This window comes from Armigeres subalbatus, chromosome 3 (assembly GCF_024139115.2).
Source record: "Armigeres subalbatus isolate Guangzhou_Male chromosome 3, GZ_Asu_2, whole genome shotgun sequence".
Lineage (NCBI taxonomy): Eukaryota > Metazoa > Arthropoda > Insecta > Diptera > Culicidae > Armigeres > Armigeres subalbatus.
In genome coordinates, this window is record NC_085141.1 from 409,800,200 (window position 1) to 409,811,151 (window position 10,952).

General features: G+C 38.3%; 1 protein-coding gene across 2 annotated transcripts in view; it reads right to left on the reverse strand.

Annotated features, from left to right (window-relative positions):
* Positions 1 to 292: 292 nt before the first annotated feature.
* The window catches only part of LOC134227158 (uncharacterized), a 331,462-nt gene continuing 320,802 nt past the window's right edge, over positions 293 to 10,952 (reverse strand). Inside the window, exons 7-10 of one of the 2 annotated variants that reach the window (XM_062708461.1) lie at positions 2,375 to 2,488; positions 1,501 to 2,290; positions 1,210 to 1,375; positions 293 to 1,157 (exon numbers count right to left, since the gene is read on the reverse strand). In XM_062708461.1, the coding sequence (XP_062564445.1) occupies positions 2,226 to 2,290; positions 2,375 to 2,488 (179 nt within the window). In that variant the 3' untranslated portion in view covers positions 293 to 1,157; positions 1,210 to 1,375; positions 1,501 to 2,225. Of the gene's footprint in view, positions 1,376 to 1,500; positions 2,291 to 2,374; positions 2,489 to 10,952 lie in introns of both variants that reach the window. The other variant, XM_062708463.1, reaches the window with a different exon arrangement.

Genomic DNA, 10,952 nt, shown 5'->3' on the forward strand with positions numbered 1-10,952 from the left:
AACTTAGACTCAGGGGCAAACATGAAACATGATCGAAAATAATGCTTCGCTGTTCAGAAAAACTTGCTACGAACGACCGTGCGTCTCCATGATGGTTTGCAGAAGTTCGGTTTCAACGCTGTTCAATTTTATTAATTTATTGGTCTACCAGCACTTCATAGCATACCATCTGATTTTGTATTTGAATCTTTGGACATTTTGTTTGTAACTAACCCAATTAGTTTCATAGGTTCATTAAAATTGAAAGTTCCTTTTTGAAAAAGAATCAATGTCAAGACAGTTTTAATGTTTCTTTGGAGTAAAACTTCTCATAGATTTGTTAAGTGAATAGGACCATTTTACTATTGGTATGAAATTTGTCGTACACTGAGTGTATTGTGAAATTATTGGCCACATATAATGTGCCACTCGCATTGCACGTTAAAACTGTAGATCACAGAAGCGACAAGATAGTAAGGTAGTAAGTAGAACGTTTTAGCAGCACTCTTTCACCTAATCTGCATCCGAAGAGCTAATCTCATCTAATGATAGATACATCCGTAGTTCCAAACTTTTGTTCTATAAGACAGAAAATTGAAAGTGGCTTCCTCTCTAGATGTTCAATTTTTTCCCGGTTACCAATTTGGTGAAAATTTATCTTGTATGACAGGTTCCAACTTGATGGATTTGCCAGCTGATACTTTTCTTTTGTTGGGCAACAAAAACATTCCATAAAACTCCCACTCGATGTTGGTTGAACGCTGAGTGCTTCTCTACAGTAATCTATATTAAACCAAACTCTTACTTTAGTCTTCCTCGCCATATCCGGTTCACTTTTTCCTTTCAGCGCACACATACACACACAATAATTGATGATTTTTCAAAGTACTACTCGTAACTTCATCAGCTTCAGAACATTTGTTTAGTTTTTTGGTATTTTTTCGCTTTTTTCTGTCCCGTTTTCTTACCAATGTTTTTTTTACAAGCTCTTAAAACAAAGATTAGATTAACAGATTTTGCCGTACCTTAACGACAGTTACATCTCTCATCACTTTACAGGTATGTGCCACTTGCACAAAGTATTTCCCTATGACCTTGCTCGACGATGCATTCAATCTTATATTCGCAAACATCATCACCAACTGATTCTTAACCGATCGCTCCACTAGTTCAATAAACTAAATCCTCTGTATTTCATCTATTATATATTTATATCATATGTATATTTACCCACCGAACAGGAGGAACGTTGCCGTTGCTCCTTCGCCTTCGTCGATAGTAACTCGCCTCACTATGTCCACTATGTACAAAAAGTAATTGCTAGATATTGGGTACACTGTTTCTCCCTTTTTTTATTTTACACCCTGCGCGGTTTTTGATGACCAACCAGACAGTCCTGCGGGAAGAGTAAAAAGTATTAATAGGTTAATAAAGACAGGAAAGATTGACAAGCCCTATCACATGGTCCAAAAGCTATGCAATGATTCGCAATGAAAGTTGCATAACATTATTTCCACTTACTTCATATAGTGCCAAAAATTGTTGTTCGATTGTGTGATTTGTTCGTATGCTCTTCGGAATGAATGATTTTGTTTCCAATTTGTTACACATCTCGGTTTCGGTATGGATTGCTGATGAAATTTTGCCTTCCTGCTGAACGTTCGTCACCTTTGCCCTTTCGGTTTTTTATATCTTCTTCCTATACTGTGCACATATTATTTCTACTATTATTTCACCTTCCTTTACTGTTTAGCTGCTTTTGGTTTCGATCTTGGTTGTGCTACCTTTAGAAACGTGAAATAAATAGCAGTCCTCTTTGTTGAAGCCGTGATGTTGCAATTCGAGAAGATAGGTTTCACAAGCGTTTAGCGTGATGTGATCGTGATCTTGATATGCTGCATTGTGCTTTTCTGTTTGATCTTACGTTTTGCTGCTGCTATGCCAGTTGGATTGTTGATGTTCTTTCCTTCATTCCTGATGTTTCTGTAACTTTCTATTGTTCCGCTGCATGTTGTTTTTAACCGTTGAGTTGAGTTGTTTCCTTTCCTCTGTTGCTGCTGCTTTTATTTCCTGTTTGCCATCATTGTTCGTGCTCTAGTAGATAGTTGTTTCCATTGATTTCTCGGTGATTTTAATTTTGGTTAAATTGTTTTCATTTTTGTTGCTCTATGTGTTTCCTGTCTAGCTCTAGACAAACCACTCATCTTTCTGTGAGGTTTGCTGCGATAAATCCGGACCTAATTGTCTTAATTTGCCAGGCACCAAATGGGACGGACTTTGGCCATCAATTTGTGTGGAATGCGGAGGTACCCTGTGGTGGAATGGAGAAAGCAAAGTTCAAAGGTCAAGTGAAAATCAACTAATTACAAAAAGTGGTTTGGGAGAAGAACCTTACCTAATGGTCCCGCAGGGTGATGCAAGTTTCCCGAAGCAGGTAGCGTTGTTGTTTCCCGCGGCAGTGTTCCGTGCAGATGCTTCGACGAACCGTTCGATTCTATCATCTGATTGACTGTGATTGTCGCAATTTCGATTGTGATAATGGATGATTATTTTTTATCAGTCGGTGATAATGATGAGAGCGGTTCAAACAAAGCACGTGTGTTTTTTGTTGTTGATTTTGATTAGTGTTTGGCAGGAAGTTTTCGGCAGTATGTTTATTTTGTATGCATTGAACCATATAACGGATGATGGATGGTTGAACGAATGGAACCGAAAGAAAAACGGAATCAGAAAAAAGAAACACAGAAAGAAAAGTTTGAGTAAATCAAATTGTTACATGATTGATCGCTTATTGATATTATATTGTGGAAGAGAGAAGAAAAGAGCGACGTGGGTTTTCTATCGTTGAATAAAAAGTTCTTGAGAGATGGTAAATGTATAGTACACAAGGGATATGAGTCGAAGGTGATTCAGCTTCATACATCAATCATAATTTAAGTAGTGATGATAAATACTGCTATCTCATTTTACCGCGAAATTTTAATATTTATTATTCAGGACATTGCTTATTTTATTTTTGCTATTATACCTATTTCTGCTCATGTTAGCTTACTGATTTTTCAATCGATCTTTTCATGATGTAAGACTGGTTTTAAAATTACCAGAGAGTTGAATCTTACATCGAACATCATAGGGAAATAAGTGAAGAAAAGATTTTGTACTCTATTATTGAGGTTTTCAGCCCTGGGTTGATTCTTCTCAGAAGAAAAGAAATATCTTATATGATTTTTATTTCTTTTCTCCACACCAAATTGATTCCCAATCATGTTTAATAACCTACCCACAAGTATTGATAATGACTGTTGTTTATGTGGGCTTTTCGGTGGAATTTAACTTCTTGATGGTGCTAAAGAGTTGCGACTATGTTCAAAAAAGAAGAAGCAAAACCGAATGTTCGCCAACAACGAAACGGAGTTCGACAAAAGGTCGAAAAACAAAAGGTCGAAGGGACAAATAGTCGAAAAGGATGAAAGGTCGAAAGGAACAAAAGGTCGTAAGAAGAAAAAATTGAAAAAGAGAAAATGTCGAAAAGGACTTTCTTCTCTCTTCTTCCTTTTTGCTTCTTACTTCTTCTTTTATCTTTTGTCATTTTCGATCTTGTCCCTTTCCACCTTTTGTCTTTTTAGACCTTTTGCCCCCCTTCCAACCTTTTTCCTTTCCGATCTTTTGTCCTTTTCGATCATGTCTCCATCTGATCCTTTTGATGTTTTGTCCTTTTTTTTCGACCTTTTATCCTTTCGACCTCTTGTATTTCGCTCTGGTACGAAAAACTCACAATGGTAAACCTGCCCAGGATTTGGATTGGAATTTGGATTGGATTTGGATTTGAATTTGGATTGGATTTGGATTGAATTTAGATTGGATTTGGATTGGATTTGGATTGGATTAGATTTGGATTGAATTTCGATCGGATTGGATTTTATTTGGATTGGATTACAATTAGATTTGAATTGGAATTGGATTGGATTTGGATTAGATCTTGATTGGATTTAAATTGGATTTGAATCGGATTTGAATCGGATTTGGATTGAATTTGGATCAAATTTGGATTGAATTTTGATTTGATTTGGATTGGATTTAATTTGGATTGGATTTAGATTCGGATTTGATTTGTATTGGATTGGGATTCGGATTTGATTTGGATTGGATTTGGATTTACATATTTGGATTGGATTTGGATTCGAATTTGGATTGGATTTGGATGAGATTTGGATTGGTTTGGATTGGATTGGTTTGGATTGGTTTGGATTGGTTTGGACTGGTTTGATTGGTTTGGATTGGTTGGATTGGTTTGGATTGGATTTGGATTGGATTTGGATCGGATTTGAATCGTATTTGGATTGGATTTGGATTGGATTGGATTTAAATTAGATTTTGATTGAATATGAATTGGATTTAAATCGGATTTGGATTGAATTTTGATTTGATTTGGTTTTCGATTGAATTAGATTTGGATTGGATTGTATTTCGATTGAATTTTGATTTGACTTGGCTTGGATTTGGATTGAATTTGTATTTGATTTGGGTTGGATTTGATTTGGATTATATTTGGATTGGATTTAGATTCGGATTTGATTTAGATTGGATTGGGATTAGATTTGGATTGGTTTAGATTCGGATTTTATTTGGATTTGATTGGATTAGATTTGAATTGGATTTGAATTAAATTTTGGATTGGATTTGGATTCGATATGGATTTGATTGGATTGGATTGGTTTGGATTCTGATTGATTTGATCTGGATTGAATTTGGATTGGTTGGATTGGTTTGATTGGTTTGGATTGATTTGGTTTGATTTGATTTGGATTCGGATTGGATTCAGATTTGATTGGATTCAGATTTGGATTGGATTTGATTCGATTTGATTGATTGGATTTGATTTGGATTGGTTTGGATTGGTTTGATTGGTTTGGATTGGTTTGGATTGGTTGGATTGAATTTGGTTGGTTTAGTTGGTTTGGATTGGTTTGGATTGGTTTGGATTGGTTTGGATTGGTTTGGTTGGTTTGGTTGGTTTGGTTGGTTTGGATTGGTTGGTTTGGATTGGTTTGGATTGGTTTGGTTGGTTTGGATTGGTTTGGATTGGTTTGGATTGGTTTGGTTGGTTGGATTGGTTTGGTTGGTTTGGATTGGATTGGTTTGGATTGGTTTGGATTGGTTTGGATTGGTTTGGATTGGTTTGGATTTGATTTGGTTTGGTTTGGATTGGTTCGGTTGGTTCGGGTTGGATTTGATTCAGTTTGGATTGGTTTGGTTGGTTTGGTTCGATTTGGATTGGTTTGGTTTGATTTGGATTGGTTTGGATTGGTTTGATTGGTTTGGATTGGTTTGGATTGGTTTGGTTGTGTTTAGATTGGTTTGGATTGGTTTGGATTGGTTTGGATTGGTTTGGATTGGTTTGGATTAGTTTGGTTGGTTTGGATTGGATTGGTTTGGATTGGTTTGGTTGGTTTGGTTGGTTTGGTTGGTTTGGATTGGTTTGGATTGGTTTGGATTGGTTTGGATTGGTTTGGATTGGTTTGGTTGGTTTGGATTGGATTGGTTTGGATTGGTTTGGTTGGTTTGGATTGGTTTGGTTGGTTTGGATTGGTTTGGATTGGTTTGGTTGGTTTGGATTGGTTTGGATTGGTTTGGATTGGTTTGGATTGGTTTGGATTGGTTTGGATTGGTTTGGTTGGTTTGGATTGGTTTGGATTGGTTTGGATTGGTTTGGATGGTTTGGTTTGGTTTGGATTGGTTTGGATTGGTTTGGTTGGTTTGGATTGGTTTGGTTGGTTTGGATTGGTTTGGATTGGTTTGGATTGGTTTGGTTGGTTTGGTTGGTTTGGATTGGTTTGGATTGGTTTGGATTGGTTTGGATTGGTTTGGTTGGTTTGGATTGGTTTGGATTGGTTTGGTTGGTTTGGATTGGTTTGGTTGGTTTGGTTGGTTTGGATTGGTTTGGATTGGTTTGGATTGGTTTGGATTGGTTTGGTTGGTTTGGATTGGTTTGGATTGGTTTGGATTGGTTTGGATTGGTTTGGATTGGATTTGGTTGGGTTGGTTGGTTTGGATTGGTTTGGATTGGATTGGTTTGGATTGGTTTGGTTGGTTTGGATTGGTTGGATTGGTTTGGTTGGTTTGGATTGGTTTGGTTTGATTTGGATTGGTTTGGATTGGTTTGGATTGGTTTGGATTGGTTTGGATTGGATTTGGATTGGTTTGGATTGGTTTGGATTGGATTGGTTTGGATTGGATTGGTTTGGATTGGATTGGTTTGGATTGGTTTGGATTGGTTTGGATTGGTTGGATTGGTTTGGATTGGTTTGGATTGGTTTGGATTGGTTTGGTTGGTTTGGATTGGTTTGGATTGGATCTGGATTGGATCTGGATTGGTTTGGATTGGTTTGGTTGGTTTGGATTGGTTTGGATTGGTTGGTTGGTTTGGATTGGTTTGGATGGGATTTGGATGGGGTTTGGATTGGTTTGGATTGGTTTGGATTGGTTTGGTTGGTTTGGATTGGTTTGGATTGGTTTGGTTTGGATTGGTTTGGATTGGTTTGGTTGGTTTGGATTGGTTTGGATTGGTTTGGATTGGTTTGGATTGGTTTGGATTGGTTTGGTTGGTTTGGATTGGTTTGGTTGGTTTGGTTGGTTTGGATTGGATTGGTTTGGATTGGTTTGGATTGGTTTGGATTGGTTGGATTGGTTTGGATTGGATTTGGATTGGTTTGGATTGGTTTGGTTGGTTTGGATTGGTTTGGATTGGTTTGAATTGGTTTGGATTGGTTGGTTTGGATTGGTTTGGATTGGTTTGGATTGGTTTGGTTGGTTTGGATTTGATTTGGTTTGATTTGGATTGGTTCGGTTGGTTCAGTTTGGATTGGTTCAGATTTGGATTGGTTTGGTTGGTTTGGTTCGATTTGGTTGGTTTGGTTTGGTTTGGTTGGTTTGGATTGGTTTGATTGGTTTGGATTGGTTGGTTGGTTTGGTTGTGTTTAGTTGGTTTGGATTGGTTTGGATTGGTTTGGATTGGTTGGATTGGTTTGGTTAGTTTGGTTGGTTTGGATTGGTTGGTTTGGTTGGTTTGGATTGGTTTGGTTGGTTTGGTTGGTTTGGATTGGTTTGGATTGGTTTGGATTGGTTTGGATTGGATTTGGTTGGTTTGGATTGGATTGGTTTGGATTGGTTTGGATTGGTTTGGATTGGATTTGGATTGGTTTGGTTGGTTTGGATTGGTTTGGTTGGTTTGGATTGGTTTGGATTGGTTTGGATTGGTTTGGTTGGTTTGGATTGGTTGGATTGGTTTGGATTGGTTTGGTTGGTTTGGTTGGTTTGGTTGGTTTGGTTGGTTTGGTTGGTTTGGTTTGGTTTGGATTGGTTTGGGTTGGTTTGGATTGGTTTGGATTGGTTTGGATTGGTTTGGATTGGTTTGGATTGGTTTGGTTGGTTTGGTTGGTTTGGATTGGTTTGGATTGGTTTGGATTGGTTTGGTTGGTTTGGATTGGTTTGGATTGGTTTGGATTGGTTTGGATTGGTTTGGTTGGTTTGGATTGGTTTGGATTGGTTTGGATTGGTTTGGATTGGTTTGGATTGGTTTGGATTGGTTTGGGATTGGTTTGGATTGGTTTGGATTAGGTTTGGTTGGTTTGGATTGGATTGGTTTGGTTGGTTTGGATTGGTTTGGATTGGTTTGGATTGGTTTGGATTGGTTTGGTTGGTTTGGATTGGTTTGGTTTGATTTGGATTGGTTTGGATTGGTTTGGATTGGTTGGATTGGTTGGATTGGTTTGGATTGGTTTGGATTGGTTTGGATTGGTTGGTTTGGATTGGATTGGTTTGGATTGGATTGGTTTGGTTGGTTTGGATTGGTTTGGATTGGTTTGGTTGGTTTGGATTGGTTTGGTTGGTTTGGATTGGTTTGGTTGGATCTGGATTGGATCTGGATTGGTTGGATTGGTTTGGATTGGTTTGGTTGGTTTGGATTGGTTTGGATTGGTTTGGATTGGTTTGGATGGGTTTGGATGGGGTTTGGATTGGTTTGGATTGGTTTGGATTGGTTTGGATTGGTTTGGATTGGTTTGGATTGGATTTGGTTTGGATTGGTTTGGTTGGTTTGGATTGGTTTGGATTGGTTGGATTGAATTTAGATTGGTTGGATTGGTTTGGTTGGTTTGGATTGGTTTGGTTGGTTTGGTTGGTTGGTTTGGTTGGTTGGTTGGTTGGTTTGGATTGGTTTGGATTGGTTTGGATTGGTTTGGTTGGTTTGGTTGGTTTGGTTGGTTTGGATTGGTTTGGTTGGTTTGGGTTGGTTTGGATTGGTTTGGTTGGTTTGGATTGGTTGGATTGGTTTGGTTGGTTTGGTTGGTTTGGATTGGTTTGGATTGGTTTGGTTGGTTTGGTTGGTTTGGATTGGTTTGGATTGGTTTGGATTGGTTTGGTTGGTTTGGATTGGTTTGGATTGGTTTGGATTGGTTGGTTGGTTTGGATTGGTTTGGATTGGTTTGGATTGGTTTGGTTGGTTTGGTTGGTTTGGTTGGTTTGGATTGGTTTGGATTGGTTTGGTTGTGTTTGGATTGTGTTGGATTGTGTTTGGATTGGATTTGGATTGGTTTGGTTGGTTTGGTTGGTTTGGATTGGTTGGATTGGTTTGGTTTGGTTGGTTTGGATTGGATTGGTTTGGATTGGTTTGGATTGGTTTGGTTGGTTTGGTTGGTTTGGATTGGTTTGGTTGGTTTGGATTGGTTTGGATTGGATTGGTTTGGATTGGATTGGTTTGGATTGGTTTGGTTGGTTTGGATTGGTTTGGGATTGGTTTGTGTTGGTTTGGTTGGTTTGGTTGGTTTGGATTGGTTTGGTTGGTTGGTTGGTTGGTTTGGATTGGTTGGTTTGGTTGGTTGGATTGGTTTGGATTGGTTTGGATTGGTTGGATTGGTTTGGATTGGTTTGGATTGGTTTGGATTGGTTTGGTTGGTTTGGATTTGATTTGGATTTGATTTGGATTTGATTTGGATTGGTTTGGTTGATTTGGATTGGTTTAGTTGGTTTGGATTGGTGTGGTTGGTTTGGATTGGTTTGGATTGGTTTGGTTGGTTTGGTTGGTTTGGTTGGTTTGGTTGGTTTGGATTGGTTGGTTTGGTTGGTTTGGTTGGTTTGGATTGGTTGGATTGGTTTGGATTGGTTTGGATTGGTTTGGATTGGTTTGGATTGGTTTGGATTGGTTTGGTTGGTTTGGATTGGTTTGGATTGGTTTGGATTGGTTTGGTTGGTTTGGATTGGTTTGGGTTGGTTTGATTTGGTTGGTTTGGTTGGTTGGTTTGGATTGGATTGGTTGGTTTGATTGGTTGATTGGTTTGGATTGGTTTGGATTGGTTTGGATTGGTTTGATTGGTTTGGATTGGATTTGATTGGTTTGATTGGTTTGGATTGGATTTGGTTGGATTTTGATTGGTTTGGATTGGTTTGATTGGTTTGGATTGGTTTGGATTGGTTTGGATTGGTTTGATTGGATTTGGTTGGTTGGATTGGTTTGGATTGGTTTGGATTGGTTTGGTTGGTTTGGATTGGTTTGATTGGTTTGGATTGGTTTGGATTGGTTTGGATTGGTTTGGATTGGTTTGGATTGGATTTGGATTGGTTTGGATTGGTTTGGATTGGTTTGGATTGGTTTGGATTGGTTTGGATTGGTTTGATTGGTTTGGATTGATTTGGATTGGTTTGGATTGGATTGGGATTGGATTGGATTTGGATTGGATTTGGATTGGATTTGGATTGGATTTGGATTGGATTCAAATTGGTTTTGAACTGGATTTGAATTTAATTGGATTTGGATTGGATTTGGATTGAATTTGGATTTGATTTGGATTGGATTTGGATTAGAGTTTCCATCCCGGGACATCCCGGGACAAAAAATCCCGGGATTTAGGAAAATTCGGGATTTCCCGATTCCCGGGATATTATTTTTGAAATCCCGAAAATCCCGGGATACCCGGGACAAAAAATTCTGTTTCATTTCCGGTTCACAAACAGTGTAATTTTTCTTCTTACAAAAGTTATTTGTTTTGAACGCGAAACCTAACTTAAGTGATAAACTCATATCATATTTTTATACCTCCCATCACACATGATTTTTTTTCCACGTTCGTGTATTTGGTAGGCTCAGTAATGTACACGGAGCCAAGGTTCTTTGTGATGCACAATCTATATCATCTTATTATTAAATTAGTAAGAAAGGAACAGACATGAAAATATCGGAGATAGTTAATAGAACACCTTCACAAAAAAATAGATTCCCCTATACCACTATACTACTGACTGATACTTTTACCAGCAGCTACAGCTCTCTATCAATTAAACGACAAGTATCTACAGTGAAAGATCAGCTACATCTATTTGGCGCCTGCTTCCTACCCATCTCCCGTCTACAGCGAGGTTGTGCACACTAGCTGATGTTCGCCTTGCTAATCTCCTTGCGCCGCCCAACATTGAATCAGTCTTCCTGAGCTTCTTGCCTCCAAAACAATTCTTGATCCAATTCATGTCCTTCCAATCGACGTTCGTACTACAAACTTTCCAGCACATGTGCAAGTACAAGTGGTCCGACCCCGATGCTCTGCCTATTTTATATTCAAAATCAACTCTGGTCAACAGGCTGCATTCAATCGTTTTCCAATTCTCGGCGTCTGCCAAAATTGTATACCAACTTTAATCGCGTAATCTATTAACCCCATTATCGTTAAATTATCGGTTTAACTTACGTTAAATTATCGAACTCCGATAATAATTGAGTTGATTCATCTTTTCGCAGCAAGCGATTATGTTAAACACAATTAACTTTATCGGCGATAACGATGAATTAACGATTAACATCAAGATTAGGAAGTGATCTGTTCATGATTAGGAAGTCACTAGGGTATTGAATGCAATCCCAGCAACTGTCTAAACTCAATTCATATTCAAAACAATGCAAAGAGTCAAGCCGACTTCAACCGCCA